Below are 25,739 nucleotides of genomic sequence, written 5' to 3'. Positions count from 1 at the left end.
TTCATATATGTGAGTGAATGGTAATTCTGAATAATGTCCCTGACGGCCCCTCATAGAAACATGTGTGCTATGTGGGTATCTGCACAAAAACAAACAAAACAGAGCGCCCCAAAACACCAGGGCCTCCGTCCTCTGCACCATCTTGGCTCAAGATTAGATTAAGATTAGATTAGCTTCCAAGTTAAAATTTTCCATCACCCTCCCTCGTTGAGCTGGACATTTTGCAGCCTTCTGCTTTTCAGGACATACCAGTCTGTCCAGTTTCAAAAGTCAGACTCAGAGGTAAACACTTCTTTAAAGACTGACACTCGGAAAGCAACTACAATTTTACACTTTTTGAAAACCCAGAAAATGGGGTTACAAGATGGCAGTGAAGTGGATTAAACTTTTCATTCAGTGTTTCGTGCTGTCAACTGCTAAATGCGGTAAGTGCCATTTTATCAGTGCTACTGCTGAATCTTAAGACATACTGTACGCTGCAGGGCCAAGTTTGTTTCGCTTTCTCTTTTTCTCAAACTTATTTTCTTTGTTTTTTGGTTGACTTTTTTTAAAATTATGGTTATTTATTGATTATACTGACAACTGCACTACATTTTACTCATGGCTGAAGCTCTTAGTTTGCAGATCAAGATTATCTGATCTTTGTAGATCTGATCAAAATGGAATTAATTAATAATCATAACTTTGCTGAAATTCTTAAAACAAAAACAAAACCATCAGTTTTTATAAACCGTTACCATGGTGATGGTATATTTTGGAATTTTTTTTAGGTTTGAACTGATCTCAGAGCAGGACCTTTAAGTTTTAAATGCAGGACTGAGCTGCTTACCGTAACACCTTGACTTTATTATTGCTGTTATAACCTAACACTCAGTATGATGAATCAGGTAGTAATGAATATCATTTTCATGATCTGTTTATCTTTCACTTAGATGCTAGCAGATAAATGTATGCATTAAAGTGCAGGTGTCAGCTAATGTGTTTACATGTATGCAGTTAAAGTGATTATTTTTGACTTTCTGCATTGACTTTTTGACACTGACATGCAAACAAGAAAGGTCACGGTGCCGTTTTAATGGATCAAAAGTCAAAGTCAAAAGCTTGAGGATGATTGCTGCTGGTTCACATATAAAGAGTAAAGAGACCCCCCCTCATGTCTTTTCTTTTTCAGATTCCCACTCCCTTCAGTTCTTGTCCACAGGACATGAACAGCCTGGACGTCGACCTTTATTTGAGCAGCTGACTGTATTTGATGGAGTTCCCATCTCTCACTGTGACGGTTGGACGAGAAAAGAGGAGTTCAAACCTGCCCTGGAATCAAGCAATTTATTTGTAAAATGTGATGAAGCAAGAGATAATATTTTAGAATTTCTTCATCAGATTCCTCCACTTAACAGCACAGTGTGTAAGTTAAAGTGTAGGTCTGTTTTTTGTGACATGTTGCTTCAAATCTTGTAAAGGGCTATTTGATACTGTGCACTAAAAACGATGAATCTTTGTAGACGTGCAGCGGCGCCGTGGCTGCATCCTGTCAGCCAATGGGAGTGTCTCTGCTTTTGATGTCTGGGCAGTGAATGGGGTGGACTTCATAAGCTTTAACGCTGAGTCGCAGAGATGGACATCTCATTCTCCCATGGCAGGAACAGTTAAACATCGCTGGAACAACAATGATCCAAGGAATTATGCCTTTAGGAACTTCATCAGAGAACAATGTCCACTATTGATCCATGGAATTAAATTAAGATCAACACAGCAAAGTACAGGTGAGAGCTTCCTCATTGTTTCTCTGGACATCCTCTGACTCCTGGTCGAAGACCTTTGACCTTTTCCCACTTTATCCTTTAAGTGGTTCTGGCCTAATGTGAACAGATGATGTAGTCTGTTTCAGCTGTCAAGTGTCTTCCTCTCAGGGGGGTCGTGTCTTTAGGATGTCCCAGCAGAGATATTACTATGAGCTGCTGAATGGTTGGTGCTCGGTCTGGAGGAAGATCTTTGAAAGTTCAGCCATGTAAATGAGTTCCATTGGGATGTTGATATTGGGTCCCTTTGAGTTAGCTGCATCCTTTGTATCATGAACATGGGTTTGGTGATGTGATGGAACCTGAACTGTCTGACAACTGAGCAAACAGAAGAAAGAGCAAGACCGCTTTCCAATCTCTCTGTTGTTGTGATTTGGTGCAATCCAATTCAATAAATAAATTGAAGTGGATTGAAATTGAATAGATGTGTTTGAAATTGCCAGAAAGGGCTTTGAAAAACAAAAGTTTCTAATGTCAAGAATGAACTTGTGCATGTTTATATTTACTGAAAACGGAGCCATAGTGGTCATGTGACTTATGTGTGTTGCATGTTGGGAACAAAGATGAGAGTAGCATACAGTGTAGCAGCTGTTCATCCACTGGTTACTGTCACTCTGATCATAATCTTTGATATTATTTTTCTCTGCAGTGCTGCGTGTCTTTGCCAAGCCCATAGTGAACACGGACCAGGCACTGCTGAGGTGTCACGTGACCAGCACTGACAAATCAGTGAGCTCAGTGCATCTGATTGAACCTGAGAACTCCAAGGCCAGCTGGGTCACTGTAACCGGGCCAGTGCCTTCCCAAGACGGATCCATGGTCCTCCGACTGACAGCTGAGATCCCCCTGAGCTCAGACTCCAGCATGTACGGCTGTAGAGTACAAACAGGAGGCCATAACAGCATTGTCTTATGGGGTGAGACCTTTTGACTTTTGCAAACTAGTACATTTCAACTGGTGGGCTTTTAAATATAGCTGTAGAATTGAACACAGTTTGTTGAATCAGTGTTTCTAATATTCTTTTCCTCTCTTCAGTACACTGTAATCCAAACCTTCCTATCAGACAAGATTGTTGATAATCTCACGGATAATATGCTGATATTATCTGATAATATGCACACACATCTCTGTGTGTGCATATGTGTGTGTACACGTATGAGACGTATCATAATGATAACACGAATGAACCTCAGGCTCTCACAAGCTGACAGCAACATAACATTTTATCTTCTGTTGTCGTTTTTTTTTTCTCAACAAAAACTTTTCGGAGACATAATAGCTCGCCACCATATTGTTCACCATGTTTTATGTTCTTAACCCGCCATTACATGCAGCCATAATTAATTTACTAGGCTTCATCTCAATCTGCAAGCAGGCTAATTTACTGGTATGTTACCTTGTGTTGGATCTGCTCTGCACTTACGTCTTGCTATGGTGTTGGACCACATCAGTTTCACAAATAATGAATAACATGAGCACTGTGTGTTTTATATAAATAATAACACTTAATGCTTAATGCAGTATTTTGTCACCATAATTAAGTGTCCAAGACCAATTTGTGGCAAAGGGAAGGGTCATCCCTTCAGTAGTTTTTAGTAAACTGAAAAGAAAGAAACCTGTTTAAAAAAACTACTCAGTCACTTAATTATTATTGTACTCATACAGGTTTGGGGTGGGACAACAAACAATGAGGAAGTAAGCAAAAATCCAGCAGTTGCGTACGTCGTGTACTGCACAAAACCCAAGGGCTCACTCTGCTTCTGCACGTCTGTTGCCACACCTAAAACAAAACAAAACAACCAAAACTGGCAACCTCAGAGGCATAACTTACTTTGATATACAGTAGAACATATTCGTTCATAGTCAGGAAAACATATTTTGTAGGTGTTTTTAAAAAAATGCTTTCAAATATGTAGTCAATTAATCTTGTAACTATAATGCAATCTGGTTTGATTATAGGTAATCAACTTAATTTGTGATGTGATCATTTAATTCTGATCGCATGTAATCCATTCTGACTCAGCCATGCACACTACACATCTGAAAGCACCAACTTCCACCTCGTGGGCTGTGAGTCTAAGCTGTTTTACCAGATTACCTCAGACCTAAGAATTATATTCATGTTGGATAGAGCCAACATTCAGTGCCAATGCAGGACCAGTCATTCAGTTCACTTCAGTCAGTTAGCCTGGTGGGTGTGTAGCATGTTTGACTTTGACACAGGAGACCATAGCTCACATCTTATTGTAGGCCAACACTAAATAGCTATTTCTTTGTGACTGTGATCATGATATTTTAATATCACTAACACCTTACAAAGGTCCAATTCACTGCAATTGTGTCCCATTGCAGTCTTTTCTTTTGAAATGATCTTCAGCAGAAGAAGATGTGGGCTTTTTTCTGATGTTTGATCTTTCCTAATCTCAGTTTTATCATTTCTGTCATCTGTCATTGCAGATGGAAATACTCTCGATGGCAGACACCTGCTTAACGTGTTAAGTGTCCATTGGAAAATTGTGACAGCAATCCTTGGGTTCTGCTGCGTTTTGTTTGCAATCACTGTTATGTCCTGCGGAATAATATACCTGCTCAAATGTGGTAAGACTAACTATTTCTGGTATCACACATTAAACTCTCCTTTATATGTAGAAACAGACCTTAAATGTCGACATATATTTGCCAAATAAACTGTCTATTGTGGTTCCAATTTTCATTGTAGTTAAGAAGAAGTCTCGTCGTCGACCAAGAACTGACCCACAGCTGATTGAGCAGATTGTCGTGTTTCAGAGGAGTGTTACTTCTGCAGACCTGTCGGCCGTCATTGTTACATTCATTCAAGGCACAGAGAGAAGCAGAGACCAGTGGGACCAGTGGGCACAGAGGACTGCAGACAATGAATTTTATGATCCAGAATACTTTGCTCATCAGATTGACGGAGCACTGAAATAGTTATGTTTGCAACTAAGGAAATTTGAAAATGAAGAAACAAACAAACAAAAAAAATCCAATAATTTAGTCATTCCCTCAGAAGCGTAAAAGCAGCTCCAGATATGTCAGTAAAATTGCCAAAAAAGAAAAAAGTTAATTTGCAAAAATGTGATACTTAAAATGAATAAACACTACTTTGATTAATATTTCCCTGAGACCACGCAAAAAATTGAGAAACAACCCAACACCTTATAATATTTATTTTTGATATTTTATTTTAGTTAACCAAAAAAAGTCTTCAGTCTTCAAATATACTGTACCTCATAGTGAAACTTCACCTTCAGGCCGTTATCCTGTATGGAGTTGTAAAAAGTCTTGCTTTAAATTTTAAAGGTTTACATTTGAGCCATACAACCCAAAGCCCAAACCTTGTCACCACTTTTACACTATACATTATGCACTTTACTTTACTTTATGATGACACAAACTACTACTGTAAAACTACTGTTTGGGTACAATTGCAGATAAACAGCTTCAACAGCCAATCACAATTTTACTTCTAGACAGCAGTGGTGCTAAAGCTGTGATGTATTATAACAGCTGGTTGAACATCTGCCTGCATAAAAGCAACTGTTGTTAATCACAGTTTCATCTATTTAGGACCCAACTTTCTATCCAAAATCTCTTTCCCCGGGCAGTGATGTACAGTGAGTTGTCTCATGACACTTTCCAGTTAGAGCCGGTTTAGACCAAACTCTGTGATACTGTATGTAAATAATGTAAATACATTGTAAATAACATGATAATATACACCCATACTGTGTAACACAACTAGAAATACATGAGCTAACACCTTCACTAAGCTACTTTCCGTTTCCATTTATCTCAGCCTCATTTAACGCTGGACCAGCGTGGAGTCTCGCTAAACTGATTAATAAAGCATTTAATACAGTGATGAGCTGATGCTGTTGAAGTTACGTTTACGTTAGTAAGGTCTGTAAATACTAAAAAATATATTTTTTTAATTGTTATTATACAAGACACAGTGAGAAACCAACAAGTCAGAGTCTTTGCTTACAGATGTTAACGTCCTCAAATGTTAAAAATTAAAAGATTGCAGGTTAAGGCTTTAACTGTTTGCATTTTATCACAGTTTCTTTTGTGCTGTTGTGTCATTTCGTGACTAACGTGCTTTAACAATAAACTCGGTTCTAAATGAAAGTCTAAATGTTTCTTATTTCACTTTCTCAGATTTGTAATGGAGGTTCCATGACTGAATGCCAAATGTTGCTACTGCATTACACCTCCTTGTACGTGTCCAGTGTCTTTCATGCTTTATCACTTCATCAGAGTGGTTCACAAACCTTCATCAACTTCAGTGGACAAGCGAGCTGACAAAGGAAATGTGATCTTTGTTGCGCTTTCAATGTCATCTCTCATAAAGTGCCAGCTTGATGCGAGATGTGGCCCAAACCTATGAGGGGCCATCAGGGACATTATTCAGAATTACCATTCACACACATATATGAAACAACATATTCACACAGTATAGTAAAAACCTCACACACTTACAAGTGAGATACTTTCACATACACTACTGAGATGTTCTGCTGTCACACACGCTACTGAAATGCTCTCACACACTACTGAAATGTTACGCTCTCACACACACTACTGAAACACTCTCACACACACTACTGAAATGCTCTCATTGGCGTGGGTTTGTGGGTGGAATGAATCAATCGATCAATAAGTGACACAGCTACCATAACATGGACAAGTTTTTGACGGGACTCCCACGTAAACGCAAAGCCGAGGATGCAGCATCGACAAATGTGCTTCCAAAGGAATTTCCTTCCAAGGCAAAGACTAGAAAATATGACGACACATCTTGTCTTTGGCTTCACCTGTGCAACGGTGACTAATGAGAAACCACAGTGTGTTGTCTGTCTTAAAGTGCTAGCTGTCACACCGCGGTGAGGTCTTGTCTTGGGTTTATGTCTCGTCACTTCCTGTTTTATTTTGAAAAGTAACTCTCCTCTCGTTTCAGGTCACTTGCCCTTCCTCATGTCTCCAGTCTGATTGTCTTCCCAACCACCTGATTGTTTCCACCTGGTCCCCATTATCCTCATGTGTTCAAATAGTCTGCGTTTCCCTTGTCTTGTGCCAGTGTGTTTCGTTCCTCTTGTTCACACCAGCTCTCTTCCATGCCACAGCTTTCGTATGTATATGATCCTCGTGTCTCGTTTCATTCTAGCCTCTGATACAGAGTGTATTTTGGTTGTAAATTTCATAGTTCAGGTTTAGCCATATTGAATTGTTTGTTTATGTTCTTTGGTTTTTCCTCCTCTATCGGAGTGATTTTCAGTTCTAATTCTGTTTGTTATTTCAGATAGATTTCCTCTATTAAGAGTGATTTTTAGTTCTTAGTAGTATTTCTCTAGATAGTTATCATCTGCTTAGAGTGATTTTTTGTTCTTTGAAGTTTTTGTTTTCCCTTCCTAGTTTGTTTGATTTTCCTCCTTCTGGAGTGATTTTCTGTTTTTCCAGATAGTAGTACCCTAGCCTAGTTAGATCCTTGAGTCCTAGGAAAGTTTCATAGCCTTTTGCTTTCTCTGAAGCTCTGTGGGAGGTTGGATTGGGGTTTTGCTCTGAGAAATAAACTCTTTATTCTCTCACTATATCTGCGCCTGAGTCCTGTGTAAACCGAAACCTGACAGTAGCTTGTGATAGTTTGAAGCCGAACAAGCTAAGACGACACCAGGGGCCCGTTTCATGAAGCAGGTTATGTGGAAACTCTGAGTATGTTAAGCCTGAAATCAGCGAAACCCTGAGTTAACCGTTTCAATAAGGGAGGTAAGTTAACAAGTCATAACTTGGTTTAAAAAAAACCTATGTACCAATAGGACCCTGACTTTTCCTAAATGTGTGTATATTTTATTCTAACATTGTTTTATCATTAAAATTTCAAAACACAAAAGAGATCTGAGTATTACTACCTCGAATGACCATAGCAGTAGCATCTGCTAATTTACAAGGTGTGAGGCCTACAGGAGGACTCCTTATTATCATCATTATTATTAGGCTATTGTTTGCTATAATGCATATTTCTGTAATGTAAGCCTGTGCTAGTTTTATGTGATCTTGTGAGCTTCTTAGCCTTTATTTTATTGCAGGGGGCCTCCAAATAATTTACAAAACAGCATGATTTTCTGATAGACAGCTTTTTGGTCTATCAAATGTGCCATAAATTGCAAAAGGCCTGATAAGGTGAATATTCCATGAAATTAAACTAATTAGGCTATATTGTTTTGGTGACAGTGGAACATCCTGTAACTTCAGCGGTACCTACTGTGTCAACCACAAGAGCACTCAGTCCGCCATTGGATGAAGAAGCTGTCCCACAACCTTCGGCACAGAGGCATGAAACAGCGAAAGATGGCACAGTGTGGACTGTAATACAGTCAGGTGAAAACAGTGGAAGGCGTCAGAGTCATAATGTTTTTACAGAAGCTTCAGGCCCCACAGCACATGCCAAACGCAACATTGAGGATGCCCTCACCTCTTTTCTGTGTTTGGTTGATGATGCCATGCTGAAACACATCAGGGCCTGCACCGTTGCTGAGACACACAGAGTCAGAGAGGAAAGTTCATGGGATATGACTGTCGATGAGCTAAAGCGCTAAAATCTACATTCGTGGTGCACAAGGTGAAAAAGGCCTGGACTTGGCAAGCTTTTGGTCAGCTGACTGGGGCTGTGCATTTTTCAAGGAGACCATGTCCGGAAACAGATTCCAGGAAATCTTACGATTCCTGCGTTTTGAAAAAAAGGAGACCAGACGCACACGTCGGCAGGAGAACAAGTTTTCCCTGGTATCTGAAGTTTGGGAGAGATTTGTCCAGAACTGCATCACTTGCTACAAACCAGGTGATGATATAACTGTTGATGAGCAGCTCTTCCCAACAAAAGCAAGGTGCAGCTTCATCCAGTATAGCTAACAAACCTGATAAATTTGGTATCAAGTTCTGGCTTGCTGCTGATGTTGATACCAAATACATGCTGAATGCTGCGCCATATCTGGGAAAAGATGAGACACGGAGGCCAGGACAGCGACTGGGAGACAGTGTGGTGTTGAAACTGACTGAGCCTTTCCTGGGAAAGGGGACAAACATCAGCACTGATAATTTCTTTACTTCCCTTGAACTTGCCAAGGCACTAAAGGCCCAGAAAACCAGCCTACCACACTACAGAGGTGCTGAAATGTGACAGTGCAACCCTAATAGTCTATCAATGCAAACCAAGGAAAAATGTCTCCATTCTAAGCACTGTCCACACAGCTGTGAACATCACAAGCGGCCATAAAGCTAAACCGGAGACTGTTACATACTACAACAGAACCAAGGTTGGAGTAGATGTGCTTGATCAAATGGTGAGGAAATACTCAGTGAAAGCATTGGTGGTGTTTTATAATATTCTTGACCTGGCTGCCATAAATGCTTCGATCCTGTTCAAGAAATGCACCAATGAGATGATGTCACGGAGGAAATTCATAATGCGACTTGCAAATGAACTTCACTTCGGACACATGACAGCGAAAGCCAGACAAATGATGGTGCGAGAGCCCCGGTTGGAGCAGCAGAAGATGGAGAGGAGAAGACAGTGCCAAGTGCGAAGAAAGTGTAAGAAAAACAAAGCAAAGGATACTTGTGTCACATGTCACAAGGTAGTGTGTGGGAGCTGCACATGGAAGGTACAGGTTACCTGTGTTGACTGCGAGTGATTGTGAGTCGTAAGCAAAACAACTTGGCATCATAACAGCAGTGTGTCTTCAGCTGGCTGGCACCCATTTTCGAATGTTAATAATAGTTAATAATTTTCATTGTTAAGGTCTAATGATGACACCAACCTAAGTTGAAAGCAGGATACATTTGGTTTTATTTTACAGAGAAAATGGTTGCAGTTCGAGTTTGCATGTGTAATTGCAGAGAAGTTATGTTGTGTTAATTAAATAAATAAAACACTCAATCATTATAGTTTTCATTTAGTGTCCTGATGTGATTTTACCTGTTTTCACCAATTTATTCTTAGATCTTTTTCATGATAATCCAAATTATATACAAATAATGTCCAAGCAGTCAAAATGACAGTGTGTTAACGAGTGTTAAGCCCATTTCATAAAGCGAGGTAACTTATACTCAGAGTCTGTTACCGCGGTAACTTAGTCTGTGAACATAACCTGGTCGGGAGCAGGTTTTATTCCAGAAACCCAGAGTTTGTCTCTGACTCCTCCCCTTTACAGAACATAAACCTGAACCGTTTCCTTATTCACTGAGTCTCTGTCGAACCTGCAAAGTTTACGAGTGTCTGTTTCTGGAGGAGCCTGTAGACGAAGAAGCAATACTGATTCACAGAGAAATGTGATTGTGTCGGGCGAGGATTTTCTGAGCACGTTTGGATAATCTTTCATAAACTCTCGACTTTTTATTTGAGCGTTATCGTTTTTCGTTACAGTCACTGCAATACATTCATAACCTCATCCGTCCTCACATCACTCACATCACCCACCGTGGCCGTGAACTCACCACTGAACAGATACTTTGCGTTGCTCTACGTTTCTGCAAACGGGAGTGTTTTATACAACACTGGAGATGCAGAGCACATAAGTAAAGCACCTGTTTGCAGAGCTGTCAGAAAGGTGAGCCTCGCTCTGAAACAGTTTCTCTCAGTTTGTCTTGTTTTTCCTGGCCACAAGCCTGTGAGAGCCATCAAATGGGACTGCGGGTAAATAATTTCAAATGAATAATAACTTTCCTGTTAGTAACATGTTGCTGTGAATGTCTTTTAGGATTTCCAAATGTGATGGGCTGCATTGATGGCACTCACATTCCTATCACTGCTCCTTCACAAAATGAATATTATGTGAACAGGAAGTCCTCCCACAGCATTAATGTGCAGGTACACACATTGACTACTACCTTTAAATGTAAGAGCACAAACATTTCAACTAAGCTGCCTCATTTTCTGTACTGTTAAGATCATTTGTGATGCAGCTCACATCACCACAAATGTGGAAGCCAAGTGGCCTGAATCTGAGCATGACTCCCGTATATATCGAGAGTCTACTCTGAGCAACAGACTGGACTGTGGTAAGTGGCCTGAAACATTGCACTGGTGGTTGTTTGTCACTGTAAAGATCTTTGTCTAGTTTGTCTGTGAAAAATATCAGTACTAAATAAATGTGACTTTACTTGCAGGAGAGATTGAAGGCTTCCTTGTGGGTGACAGGAGTTACCCCTGCCAACCAACTCTCATAACCCCTTACCCTGACCCTCAACCAGGCCCCCAGCAGCACTTCAATGTGGCACACTGCAGGACCAGAGCCAGGGCAGAGATGACTGTAGGTCTGTTGAAAGCTCGTTTCCAGTGCTTACGTCATCTCAGAGTAACCCCTGAGAGAGCCTGTGACATAAGTGTGGCATGTGTTATTCTCCATAATATTGCAACTATTAGAGGAGAGCAACACAAACAGAAGACCATGAGGAGGACCCCATCCACCTTCCAGAAAACCAGGATGGAAGAGCAATCAGAGATCTCATATGCAATAACCATTTTTCATGTTAACTCAATAAAAGCACAACCATATTGTCACACATTCTCTTTTTGTAGTCTTCCTTTTATCCCGCAGAGAGACAAAGAGAACATTTTTCTGTTAGTTTTTAATATTGTTCCAATAATAAATTAAATGTACCTGTGACTGCACACCCACCTCTAAGTTGTATTTAAGTAACTCAATTTCTAGATCTGCCTCTTGGATCTGGCGGTCCAAGTACACCATTTCCTTATCTGTTTTTTCAATCTGTTTAAGGAGATGAACTCTGTATAACTGGTAACTGGAAATCCATAAGAATGACATTAAGTCATATTGTTCTACATGTACAATTGTACAGAATTAAACTGTGTTGTTTACTGAAACTCTCACTGTGTTCATTGGTGCTGCAGAGTTTGTTGGACCCTCTTCATGCTGTCCAGTTGTGCTCTGTTAAAAAAGGATAACAATGTCAGCTTCCATGTCAATATAAATCCATACAAGACTGTCACATGTACATGTAAAGCTGATCTAATATGATACCTCTGTAGGCCTTTCTGTGACAGCAGACACAGTGTCTTCATCTTCATTATCCTTTGAAGACAAGCATTTTGTTCTGTGAACTTTATACCACTATTGGTTATGGGTTTTGGTGTGTTGAGTTACTTACAACAGGCTGGAGTTGGGCTACATGAGGCTCCAACAGGTGGAGACGTCCCTCAGAGTCTCTTGGATTCAAGAACAAACATCCTGTCTCTAAAAGAGGCTTCATAAATAAACAATATGGAGGTGTGGACTTCTTACATGTTATGAAGACACTTGTGTCCTGGGGGGTGACTGGCTCAGATGAGCTGCCCCCTGGGATTTCCTCAGCCACTGGCCTCCCACTAGTTTGGCTGAGGGCCATCTCCTCTGCCTCTGTTAGAGGTGGTGGTGCAGGTCCTCCACCCGTTTTACGGGCCTCTGCCCTCTTTCTGTTGGCTAGACAGGAGTCAAATGTTAACTTCACCACATTAATTAATGAAACATTACAGAGAACAGAATGTGTGGAAACATCATGCAGGGATGAAAGAGTTGTACAGTATTAAATCATTTAAATACATTTAAATAGTTTGACATGTCAAATGTTAGCAAAGTGAGATACAACCAGACATGTTATGTTTCAGCCTCACCTGATTGAATTATATTTTTATATTTCACCCATTTTTCACCTCCTGGGTTGCACCTACATGAACACAGGGTCAATACCATTTTTTACATGCAATATTTTGTGAGTGATTAAACACAAAACCTACGCATTGACTCGAGCAGTGATTTTTTTTCTCTTTCTTTTGCCGCTGCTGCCGTGTTACTTTTATATACCGATATTCACCGTACGCCTCTATCAAAATTTCCAGCTCCAGCGGTGAAAAATATGTTGAGCGCTTTCTTTCACCTCCGGCCTCCGTGGTGAATCAGGGCTCCATTGATGATGGGCTTTTTTAGAGTCGCGGTGCACAAGCTTGAATTAACATACTCAGAGTCGACAAAACTAATGCGAATCCGTTTTGTTGAAACAGGAAACTCAGGGTTTTTCATCTCAGGGTTTGTCAACTCAGAGCTAACATTCATACTCGGAGTTTGTTGAACCTGCTTCATGAAACGGGCCCCTGGTCATATTTCTGTGGTATCAACACAAGGAATACACAAGGAGTCTTTGTAAAACTGATCATTGTTGTCAGTTTATTCTAACCAGCACAACACCTGACATTGGCTGTGCTCAGAGTGGCATGACTGTAAGACATAAGACTTCATAGGTAACATGACACCAGCAGAACTCAGAGTTGTATGAGAGTTGGAATCCCTGACGTGGGTTTGTTTTGCATAATTCACCTCCTCTGAAATCGAAAGTGTTGCTGTGTAACACTGTGAAACATGAGACGTCACACAGTGCAGATTGCAATTTGTCAAGTGATTGCATTTTTCACAAGTGAGCTAACACATGCAAAACTGCCAATGAGCAAAGAAGAATGAAAGCAAGCAGGAGTGAAAGCGGGGCTTATAAAGTGGAGTGAGTAGGCTGATAGAACTCAGGTGTGCCTCTGCTGCCAACAGGAGGAGCAGACCACACCCCCTGCCACACACAGGCTCTGCAAAAACAACAGAAATAGGAGGGGGAACAGAGAGAGCACAAAAAGAAAAGCACAACAAAAAACATACCAAGCCAAACCATTACATCAGCACCTGACCAGATAAAGTGAAGAAGTAAGAACGGAAAGGGCAAATGTGGAAACCGAATAACATATTTCTTTAATATTTTCTTGAAAAGTGAGTCAAGATAATGTCCAGTGAACAGAAGGATATTTTAATAATGACACTGGTTAGGTGACTGGCAGTGGCTGACCTAAATACCAACATGGGGCAAGGTGTTTCATAGCAAAGACTGGCGAGAATTTGAGAAGGATGTGTGGTTGTATTTAAAACATTGAAATTTTATTGGAAAGAAATGACAGAAAGTCTTCATATTTAATAGCTGAGTGCTCAGTGAAGAGTTGGAGAGGGTTTCTTGAGGTGGGACAGAACCAGGCACTCAAATGACTTCATGACTACAGTTGTCAGTGCCACAGGTCTGTAGTCATTAAATCCAAGTTGTCTGCAGAAAACATCCCAGTCCGCTGAATCAGCACGCAGCTTTTCAGGACATACCGGTCTGTCCAGTTTGATAAGTCAGGCTCAGTACTACACTATAATACTGCTACAGTAACACTTCTTTAAAGGCTGACACTCGGAAAGCACTGTAACTGCAATTTTACACTTTTTGAAAACCCAGTAATGGTGTTACAAGATGGCAGTGAAGTGGATTAAACTTTTCATTCAGTGTTTTGTGCTGTCAACTGCTAAATGTGGTAAGTGCCATTTTATCAGTGCTGCTGCTGAATCTTAAGACATACTGTACGCTGCAGGGCCAAGTTTGTTTCGCTTTCTCTTTTACGCAGACTTATTTTCTTTGTTATTTGGTTGACTTTTTTTTTTAAATTATGGTTATTTATTGATTATACTGACAACTGCACTACATTTTATTCATGGCTGAAGCTGTTAGTTTGCAGATCAGGATTATCAGATCTTTGCAGGACCAATAGCTGAGTAGATAAGCTCCGGTTTACTGACTCCGCTATTGTGTGGTGATACGCGAGTTTCTAAAGAATTGGAGTGGATTCTTTTATTGGGTTGTGTTTCCTGTATTTTCATTTCTATCTTTCCTCACACTGTTCTTCCTGAACGGTGAGGCGAAAGTCCGAGCACACGATCACGAACCGTAACCAAGGGGTACGTGGCGCTCAAAGGCTTCTGTGACCACATAAGCAACATCACCTGGGTTATCACCAATTTGAATACTACGGCCGGCGTGTTCTTCTGTAGCCATTGGGTTTTGGGGAGGGGTGGTGTATCAGTGTCTTCGCCTGTCGGCCAGAGTGACTTGAGATACGGTGTCCTTCTACTGCTATGTATGACACATCTACCTCCCTCAGAGTGTGCAGTACTGAGACAAACAACCAGTTCTACATGATTATAACATTATGAATTATACCAAAGCATATAACTGAATAAAGCACAGTAAATGTTTATAAATCCACACAAGCAAGTTGAGTTTTTCAGACAAAAACTCGTCGACTTACAACGCTATCCCCATCTCGCGGCCGCAGCGGTCTGCTGGCCCGGTTCAGACTTCTGTGCGGGGTTATCAAGCTGAGCAGAGCTTCGGCACATGGACATCAGGCACAAGGAGAAGAAGGAGAGATGGATATTTATCCTGTGTATTGCCATTCTAACTATGCATGCATATTTTGCTGCTATCAGCGAGAACACAGAAGATGTTTTGTTTGCTGTCAGAGGAGCACTCAGCTGTTCCTCTATTTAGCCTGCGCTTTGCTGAACATACTATAAAAAGTTTAGCACAGCGGATGTCGTGATGTATTTGGCAGTTGTTAGCAAGAAAAAAACCAAAACATAGTCTATGTCTTAGTCTCTGATAGTCTCACACTCATGTTCTACGTGTGTGAAATGACAATAAAGCTCCTTGAATCCTTGAGAGCATTTCATTAGTGTGTGCGAGAGCTTGTAAGTGTGTGAGGTTTTTACTATAGTGTGTGAATATGTTGTGTTTCATATATGTGTGTGAATGAAACCAGGGAGTATATGGACCCAAATGCAACACACAGGACAAAGTCAGTAAGGAGCAAAAAACTTTAATTAGTTAAAGGAGGCTTTGCTGAGGCAGTAACGTCCACCAGGGAGCAGGGCTGGTCAATGGAGTCCACTGAAAGGTTAAATAACAAAAATGCTTTTCAGCAAAACTTTAACCACAATGAAAAAATCCTTCTTTCTGATTCTAAAAAACAAAAACCTCCACAAAAAGTCCAAAAACAAAAACCTCTTCAGCAAAAAATTAAGTCACCAGAAAAAACTCCAGAGTCTACTTTACCAAATGAGAAGGCAGGAGGTAAAAACAGAAACAAGCAGGGTAACAACTGGCAGGGCAAACAGGAATACAGAGCAGATGAGTCATGCAGAGCAGAGGAACAATCTGGCAATGAGGAAAGGACAGGGGTTGCCTTTGTAACCTGTGAGGAGAACAGGTATGAGCGGTGAGGCTGATTGAGGTGACAATGAGCTGAAGGATGAAGCATTCAGGGGAAAACAGAAAAACCAGTGACTTATAGACAGCAGATCATGACAGTGAATGGTAATTCTGAATATTGTCCCTGACGGCCCCTCATACAAACCTGTCTGCTATGTGGGTATGTGCACAAAAACATACAAAACAGAGATTAAGATTAGATTAGCTTCCAAGTGTGGATTAATAAATATTTACTGTGCCTTACTCTGTTATATGCTTTGGTATAATTCACAATGTTATAATCATATAGAACTGGTTGTTTGTCTCAGTACTGCACACTCTGAGGGAGATAGAGGCATCATGCATAGCAGTAGAAGGACACCATATCTCAAGTCACTCTGACCAACAGGCGAAGACACTGATACACCACCCCTCCCCTCTGGCTTGAGTGGAAAGGTGTTGAGAGCAACCGGTTTTATCTTACAGTATATAACGATGTACTTCCTTGAGTGCCTTAGATCCCACTTGGCGTTTGGCTGAAACAGACTTGAACTCTGTGGTGGGATCTCCAAAGATCTGTTTCTAAATAAATAACTCTGTTTTAAGGCTATTCAATGACTCTGTTTTAACTCTCTCACATCAACCTACTCGGGGAAGCAAGTGTGCTTCAACACAGGTTAAAATTTCCCATCACCCTCCATCTTTGAGCTGGAAATGTTGCAGCCTTCTGCTTTTCAGGACACACCGGTCTGTCCAGTTTCAAAAGTCAGACTCAGAGGTAAACACTTCTTTAAAGACTGACACTCGGAAAGCACTGTAACTGCAATTTTAGACTTTTTGAAAACCCAGTAATGGCGTTACAAGATGGCAGTGAAGTGGATTAAACTTTTCATTCAGTGTTTCGTGCTGTCAGCTGCTAAATGTGGTAAGTGCCATTTTATCAGTGCTGCTGCTGAATCTTAAGACATACTGTACGCTGCAGGGCCAAGTTTGTTTCGCTTTCTCTTTTTCGCAGACTTATTTTCTTTGTTTTTTGGTTGACTTTTTTTTAAAATTATGGTTATTTATTGATTATACTGACAACTGCACTACATTTTATTCATGGCTGAAGCTGTTACTTTGCAGATCAAGATTATCTGATCTTTGCAGATCTGATCAAAATGGAATTAATTAATAATCATAACTTTGCTGAAATTCTTAAAACAAAAACAGAACCAGCAGTTTTTATAAACCGTTACCATGGTGATGGTATATTTTGGAATTTTTGTTTAGGTTTGAACTGATCTCAGAGCAGGACCTTTAAACTTTAAATGCAGGACTGAGCTGCTTACCGTAACACCTTGACTTTATTATTGCTGTTATAACCTAACACTCAGTATGATGAATCAGGTAGTAATGAATATCATTTTCATGATCTGTTTATCTTTCACTTAGATGCTAGCAGATAAATGTATGCATTAAAGTGCAGGTGTCAGCTAATGTGTTCACATGTATGCAGTTAAAGTGATTATTTTTGACTTTCTGCATTGACCCTGACTTTTTGACACTGACATGCAAACAAGAAAGGTCATGGTGCTGTTTTAATGGATCAAAAGTCAAAGTCAAAAGCTTGAGGATGATTGCTGCTGGTTCACATATAAAGAGTACAGAGACCCCCTCATGTCTTTTCTTTTTCAGATTCCCACTCCCTTCAGTTCTTGTCCACAGGACATGAACAGCCTGGACGTCGACCTTTATTTGAGCAACTGACTGTATTTGACGGAGTTCCCATCTCTCACTGTGACAGTTGGACGAAGAAAGAGGAGTTCAAACCTGCCCTGGAATCCAGCAATTTACCTGTAAAATGTGATGAAGCAAGTTATACTATTTTAGAATTTCTTCATCGGATTCCTCCACTTAACAGCACAGTGTGTAAGTTAAAGTGTAGGTCTGTTTTTTGTGACATGTTGCTTCAAATCTTGTAAAGGGCTATTTGATACTGTGCACTAAAAACGATGAATCTTTGTAGACGTGCAGCGGCGCCGTGGCTGCATCCTGTCAGCCAATGGGAGTGTCTCTGCTTTTGATGTCTGGGCAGTGAATGGGGTGGACTTCATAAGCTTTAACGCTGAGTCGCAGAGATGGACATCTCATTCTCCCATGGCAGGAACAGTTAAACAACGTTGGAACAACAATAATGCAAGGAATTCTGCCCTTAGGAACTTCATCAGAGAACAATGTCCACTATTGATCCATGGAATTAAATTAAGATCAACACAGCAAAGTACAGGTGAGAGATGCAAGTGGACCGTGGAGTCTTGTCCTGCGGAGGTGGCTCTCCTGTGTTGTACCATTCTGCTGTGGAGTGGTTGTTTTGTTTCACCAATGTGCAGATCTGAGCATTCCTCACTGCACTGGACTGCATATATGATATTGCTCTGTTTTTTCCCTGGGGATTTTGTCCTTGGGGTGGACCAGTTTCTGTCTAAGTGTAATCATTGGTTTGAAATGGACTGGGATGTCATGGTTGTTGAAAAGTCTTCTGAGTTTTTTGTGATAATCCTGACACATAAGGAATGACAGTGTTACTCCTCTTCCTGTTATTGTCCTTGTTATTGTTAGTGGGTCTTCTTTTTGTGGCTTTGGTGAGTGCCCAGTTGGGGAGCCACATGTTTTTAGGGCTGACTTGAGGTGTTGTTGTTCCTTCATCTGTCCTGCTGAGCAGGTGGGGACTGTCTCAGCTCTGTGATGCAGGGTTCTGATGACTCCCATCTTGTGTTCCAGTGGATGGTGTGAGTCAAAGAGTAGGTATTGGTCTGTGTGGGTGGGCTTCCTGTGTACTTCCACATTAAGGTTTCTGTCATCCTCAATGTGAACTGTGCAGTCCAAAAAGGCCAGATTGTTGTCACTGGTGTCCTCCCTTGTGAACCTGATGTTGTGGTCCACTGTGTTAGTGTGATCTGTGAATCGTTCCACTTCTTGGGTCTTGATCTTGACCCAAGTGTCATCCACATATCTGAACCAGTGGGTGGGAGGTGTTCCAGGAAAGGACATCAAGCCTCTTCTTTCCACTTCTTCCATGTAAAGGTTGGCCACAATAGGAGACACAAGTGATCCCATTGCACAGCCATGCTTCTGTCTGTAAAACTTCTCCTTGTACTGAAAGTAGGTTGTGTTCAGGCAAAGGTCCAATAGATCACAGATGTGGTCTGGAGAGAGATTAGTTCTGTCATTAAGTGTGTTATCTTGTGAAAGGCGTATTCTTACCAACTGTGTGGCTTCTGAGGTGGGGATGCAAGTAAACAAGGAGATGACATCAAAGGAGACCATGGTGTCCTCTGGGTCCATAATGATCTTTTTAACCTTGTTAACAAAATCCTGGGAGTTGTGGATGTGATGAGGAGTGTGTCCCACTAGTGGTGCCAAGATGTTGGCCAGGTGTTTGGCCTCTTTGTATGTGACCGAGTTTGTACTGCTGATGATAGGTCTGAGGGGGATCTTTCCCTGGACATCCTCTGACTCCTGGTCGAAGACCTTTGACCTTTTCCTGCTTTATCCTTTAAGTGGTTCTGGTCTAATGTGAACAGATGATGTGGTCTGTTTCAGCTGTCAAGTGTCTTCCTCTCAGGGGGGTCGTGTCTTTAGGATGTCCCAGCAGAGATATTACTGTGAGCTGCTGAATGGTTGGCGCTCGGTCTGGAGGAAGATCTTTGAAAGTTCAGCCATGTAAATGAGTTCCACTGGGATGTTGTTATTGTGTACCTTTGAGTTAGCTGCATCCTTTGTATCATGAACATGGGTTTGGTGATGTGATGGAACCTGAACTGTCTGACAACTGAGCAAATACAAGAAAGAGCAAGACCACTTTCCAGTCTCTGATTGTTGTTGTGATTTGATGCCATATAAATGAATTGAATTGTATTGAAATTGAATAGATGTGTTTGAAATTGCCAGAAAGGGCTTTGAGGTTAGATCTCTATCTTTATATTTTTTATTTTTTATTCTATTCTATTCTATTCTATTTTTTAACTTTTTATCTTTTATCTCATGTCAATTGTATTTTTATTATTTTTGCACAGTTGTAAAAAAGGAGTGTTGTTTTTTCATTTCACTGTGGATGCACATCCACATGTGACAAATAAAGAATTCTGATTCTGATTCTGATTCTGAAAAATAAATAATTCAGTTTTATTTAATTCAGTTCAGTTTATTTATATAGCACCAATTCACAACAAAAGTTATCTCATGACACTTTCCAATTAGAGCAGGTCTAAACCAGACTCTTGAATTGTAAATAGAGAGAGCCCAACATTCCCCCTTGAGCAAGCACTTGGCGACAGTGGCGAGGAAAAACTGCCTTTTAGAAGGCAGAAACCTCGGAGCAGACCCCGGCTCAAGATGGGCGGCCATTTGCCTTGACCGGGTGGGTTGAGAGAGAGAGAGAGAGAGAGAGAGAGAGAGTCTTGAGAGAAGGAGCACACAAGCAGAGATGCATTGCAGCAGTAATAATACCAGGAGTATTGGAACTGTAGATAATTATAATGATAATGACAGTGAAGTATACAGAAGGTACAGTACTATGGTGATTATGATAGCAATATTAGTAACAATAATAATGGTAGCAATGGTAGTAGCTGCAGCAGAGTCGTAACTTAATTAAAATAGATTAAACAGCAGTAATCACAGTAAGTTTGGAGCAGGACCGCAGCAGGAGGTCCAACCACGATCTATGGGAACCTGCAAGACGAGAAAGCACAAGGACTCCAGGGAAGTTGAGTTAGTGATATGCGTTAATGGGACATAAACGTGTGCAGAAGGAGAGGGAGAGGAAGAGGAAGAAAGAGCTCAGTGTGATGGGAGGACCCATGAACTTGTGCATGTTTATATTTACTGAAAATGGAGCCATAGTGGTCATGTGACTTAGGTGTGTTGCATGTTGGGAACAAAGATGAGAGTAGCATACAGTGTAGCAGCTGTTCATCCACTGGTTACTGTCACTCTGATCATAATCTTTGATATTATTTTTCTCTGCAGAGCTGCGTGTCTTTGCCAAGCCCATAGTGAACACGGACCAGGCACTGCTGAGGTGTCACGTGACCAGCACTGACAAATCAGTGAGCTCAGTGCATCTGATTGAACCTGAGAACTCCAAGGCCAGCTGGGTCACTGTAACCGGGCCAGTGCCTTCCCAAGACGGATCCATGGTCCTCCGACTGACAGCTGAGATCCCCCTGAGCTCAGACTTCAGCATGTACGGCTGTAGAGTACAAACAGGAGGCCATAACATCACTGTCTTTTGGGGTGAGACCTTTTGACTTTTGCAAACTAGTACATTTCAACTGGTGGGCTGTTACATATAGCTGTAGAATTAACACAGTCTGTTGAATCCTGAGCCCTCTATGGCCCTGCCTGGATCCTGCTGCTCCTGCTCTGTACTGTACTGCACTCTCTATCCTCCCTGTCTCTCGCTCTCTCTCTCCTTTTTCCCTCCTCTCCCCCCTCCCCTTTCTCTCTCCATCTCCCTGTCTCTCCTCTCCCCCTTTCCCTCCCAGGCGGTCACAGCAGAAGGCCGTCTACACTGAGTCTGGTTCTGCTCGAGGTTTCTGCCTGTTAAAAGGAAGTTTTTCCTCGCCAAATGCTTACTCAGTGTGGGGTTTTGCCCTGGGACCTGTTTATTTCTGATTCTCTTCTCTTTTTTTTGAACCTGTACACCTGTAAAGTATCTTCAGGTAACTGTGTTATGAATTGGCACTTTAAATACAATTGAATTGAACTGAATTGAATTGTTACTCTTTTCCTCTCTTCAGTACACTGTAATCCAAACCTTCCTATCAGACAAGATTGTTGATAATATTGCACATCTCTGTGTGTGCATATGTGTGTGTACATGTATGAGACGTATCATAATGATAACATGAATGAACCTCAGGCGCTCACAAGCTGACAGCAACATAACATTTTATCTTCTGTTTTTGTTTTTTTTTTTCTCAACAAAACTTTTCAGAGACATAATAGCTCGCCACCATAATGTTTTATGTTCTTAACCCGCCATTACATGTTACCATAATTAGTATACCAGCCTTCATCTCAATCAGCAAGCAGACTAATTTACTGGTATGTTACCTTGTGTTGGATCTGCTCTGCACTTACGTCTTGCTATGGTGTTGGACCACATCAGTTTCACAGTAGACACGCTGTTCAGCGTTTTGTTGAAGAGGAGGAGGAGGAGAGGAGATAAGATAGCAGAGAAGAGAACATGTGAGATAAATAATGAATAACATGAGCACTGTGTGTTTTATATAAATAATAACACTTAATGCTTAATGCAGTATTTTGTCACCATAATTAAGTGTCCAACACCAATTTGTGGCAAAGGGAAGGGTCATCCCTTCAGTTGTTCTCCACATTCATTCATAGTCAGCAAAACATATTTTGTAGGTGTTTTTTTTAAATGCTATCAAATATATAGTCAATTAATCTTGTAACTATAATGCAGTCTGGTTTGATTATAGGTAATCAACTTAATTTGTAATGTGATCATTTAATTCTGATCGCATGTAATCCATTCTGACTCAGCCATGCACACTACACATCTGAAAGCACCAACTTCCACCTCGTGGGCTGTGAGTCTAAGCTGTTTTACCAGATTACCTCAGACCTAAGAATTATATTCATGTTGGATAGAGCCAACATTCAGTGCCAATGCAGGACCAGTCATTCAGTTCACTTCAGTCAGTTAGCCTGGTGGGTGTGTAGCATGTTTGACTTTGACACAGGAGACCATAGCTCACATCTTATCGTAGACCAACACTAAATAGCTATTTCTTTGTGACTGTGATCATGATATTTTAATATCACTAACACCTTACAAAGGTCCAATTCACTGCAATTGTGCCGCATTGCAGTCTTTTCTTCTGAAATGATCTTCAGCTGAAGAATATGTGGGCTTTTTTCTGATGTTTGATCTTTCCTAATCTCAGTTTTATAATTTCTGTCATCTGTCATTGCAGATGGAAATACTCTCGATGGCAGACACCTGCTTAACGTGTTAAATGTCCATTGGAAAATTGTGACAGCAATCCTTGGGTTCTGCTGCGTTTCGTTTGCAATCACTGTTATGTCCTGCGGAATAATATACCTGCACAAATGTGGTAAGACTAACTATTTCTGGTATCACAGTTTAAACTCTCCTTTAGATGTAGAAACAGACCTTAACTGTCAACATATATTTGCCAAATAAACTGTCTGTTGTGGTTCCAATTTTCATTGTAGTTAAGAAGAAGAAATTTATTCGTGGACCAAGAATTGCCCCACAGCTGATTGAGCAGTTTGTCGTGTTTCAGAGGAGTGTTACTTCTGCAGACCTGTCGAATGTGATTGTTGCACTCATACAAGGCACAGAGAGAAGCACAGTGTGGGGCCAGTGGGCACAGAGGACTGCACTGTTAGAAAGTGAACTTTATCATCCAGAATACTTTGCTCATCAAATTGAAGGAGCACTGAAATAGTTATGCTTGCAACTAAGGAAATTTGAAAATGAAGAAAGAAAAAAATTACAATAATTTAGTCATTCCCTCAGAAGTGTAAAAGCTATGGACTTTACTTTTTTCTTTACTTTTTTCTTCTCATGTGAAAATTATTGAGCACAAGATACCTCCAGATATGTCAGTAAAATTGCTAGAAAAGAAAAAAGTTCATTTGGAAAAACGTGATTCTTAAAATGAATAAACCAACACTAATTTGAATAACATTTACCTGAGACCAGGCAAAAAAAAATGATGAAAATGAAAAAAATGGAGAAACAACCCAACACCTTATAATATTTATTTTTGATATTTTATTTTAGTTAACCAAAAAAGTCTTCAGTCTTCAAATACACTGTACCACATAGTGAAACTTCACCTTCAGGTCGTTATCCTGTATGGAGTTGTAAAAAGTCTTGCTTTTAATTTTAAAGGTTTACATTTGAGCCATACAACCCAAAGCCCAAACCTTGTCACCACTTTTACACTATACATTATGCACTTTACTTTACTTTATGATGACACAAACTACTACTGTGAAACTACTGTTTGGGTACAATTGCAGATAAACAGCTTCAACAGCCAATCACAATTTTACTTCTAGACAGCAGTGGTGCTAAAGCTGTGATGTATTATAACAGCTGGTTGAACAGCTGCCTGCATAAAAGCAACTGTTGTTAATCACAGTTTCATCTATTTAGGACCCAACTTCATTATATCCCAAATCTCTTTCCCCGGGCAGTGAAGTACAGTGAGTCGTCTCATTACACTTTCCAGTTAGAGCCGGTTCAGACCAAATTCTGTGATACTGTATGTAAACAATGTAAATGCATTGTAAATAGCATGATAATATACACCCATACTGTGTAACACAACTAGAAATACATGAGCTAACACCTTCGCTAAGCTACTTTCCGTTTCCATTTATCTCAGCCTTATTTAACACTGGACCAGCGTGGAGTCTCGCTAAACTGATTAATAAAGCATTTAATACAGTGATGAGCTGATGCTGTTGAAGTTACGTTTACGTTAGTATGGTCTGTAAATACTAAAAAATATATTTTTTTAATTGTTATTATACAAGACACAGTGAGAAACCAACAAGTCAGAGTCTTTGCTTACAGATGTTAATGTCCTCAAATGTTAAAAATTAAAAGATTGCAGGTTAAGGCTTTAACTGTTTGCATTTTCTCACAGTTTCTTTTGTGCTGTTGTGTCATTTCGTGACTAACGTGTTTTAACAATAAACTCGATTCTAAATGAAAGTCTAAATGTTTCTTATTTCACTTTCTCAGATTTGTAATGGAGGTTCCACGACTGAATGCCAAATGTTGCTACTGCATTACACCTCCTTGTACGTGTCCAGTGTCTTTCATGCTTTATCACTTCATCAGAGTGGTTCACAAACCTTCATCAACTTCAGTGGACAAGCAAGCTGACAAAGGAAATGTGATCTTTGTTGTGCTTTCAATGTCATCTCTCATAAAGTGCCAGCTTGATGCGAGATGTGGCCCAAACCTATGAGGAGCCATCAGGGACATTATTCAGAATTACCATTCACACACATATATGAAACACAACATATTCACACAGTATAGTAAAAACCTCACACACTTACAAGAGAGACACTTTCACATATGTCACACAATAATATATGGTTCTTTTATACCAGCCAGTAACACCATTGAGAAAACACGGACAAGAGAATGGTAGTAAAGATTCTTTTACTATTAGAATCTTTTTTTAAAAATATAGAACAGTTAGTAAAATATGGATATATATAAAAAAACAGTTCAGTCTTTTAAAAAGAGGGAGGAGGGGGGCTACTTAAGTGTAAGGTCTCGTGTAGAATGAGGGAGAGGATCCTGGTCATCGACTCTTCTGCTTCAGTCCTAGTGCGTGGAGTCCATGTTCAATTCCTGACTTACTTTCGCGTTATCAGAGTCAAATCCAGCCTTTTCCTCCTGTTCCTTGTATCGTCCTTCCGTCACCTCTCGTGCCTTATCTCCAGCAGCTCCTGCTCCCTCTGTCCTGTCACACTCACTTTTCTTTTGTCTCCCTCCTCGTTCTGCTGCCCACACCTGTCTCTTGATCAATCCAGCTCTCTGCTGTGAGCTCCTCCCAAATCTCCCAGGTAATCTGTCACAGGTGTCTGTTTGACATGATCCAGCTATAGGTAAAAAAGAGAAGCAAAAAAAAAACAAACACAAACCAGGCACCAACACATCATAAGTAATAAAGGTAAATGTAATATAAAGGCACATCAACTCATTAACAAAAAATTGGATCAGACAAAAAAAAAAAACTTATTCCCACCTGTGACACA

At 40.5% G+C, this 25,739-nt stretch overlaps 1 protein-coding gene across 4 annotated transcripts; it reads left to right on the top strand.

The window, feature by feature from the left end:
• The first annotated feature begins 250 nt into the window (after nucleotides 1-250).
• LOC124071577 (major histocompatibility complex class I-related gene protein-like) lies at nucleotides 251-23,419 on the top strand. Of its 4 annotated transcripts, none has more exons than XM_046412225.1 (6): nucleotides 251-425; nucleotides 1,172-1,405; nucleotides 1,503-1,763; nucleotides 2,449-2,715; nucleotides 4,257-4,397; nucleotides 23,163-23,419. In XM_046412225.1, exons 1-6 carry the CDS (start codon nucleotides 365-367, stop codon nucleotides 23,396-23,398), a joined length of 1,200 nt encoding a protein of 399 aa, XP_046268181.1. In that variant the 5' UTR covers nucleotides 251-364; the 3' UTR covers nucleotides 23,399-23,419. The 4 variants fall into 4 exon arrangements, with proteins under 4 accessions (XP_046268181.1, XP_046268184.1, XP_046268183.1 ...); XM_046412227.1 differs by lacking the exons at nucleotides 251-425; nucleotides 1,172-1,405; nucleotides 1,503-1,763; nucleotides 2,449-2,715; nucleotides 4,257-4,397 and adding exons at nucleotides 14,027-14,199; nucleotides 17,589-17,822; nucleotides 17,920-18,180; nucleotides 20,925-21,191; nucleotides 22,901-23,041; XM_046412226.1 differs by lacking the exons at nucleotides 251-425; nucleotides 1,172-1,405; nucleotides 1,503-1,763; nucleotides 2,449-2,715; nucleotides 4,257-4,397 and adding exons at nucleotides 16,546-16,836; nucleotides 17,589-17,822; nucleotides 17,920-18,180; nucleotides 20,925-21,191; nucleotides 22,901-23,041.
• The last annotated feature ends 2,320 nt before the right edge of the window (nucleotides 23,420-25,739 follow it).

The sequence above is a fragment of the Scatophagus argus genome, chromosome 15 (genome assembly GCF_020382885.2).
Source record: "Scatophagus argus isolate fScaArg1 chromosome 15, fScaArg1.pri, whole genome shotgun sequence".
Lineage (NCBI taxonomy): Eukaryota > Metazoa > Chordata > Actinopteri > Scatophagidae > Scatophagus > Scatophagus argus.
This window is presented reverse-complemented; position numbering and strand designations above follow the sequence as displayed.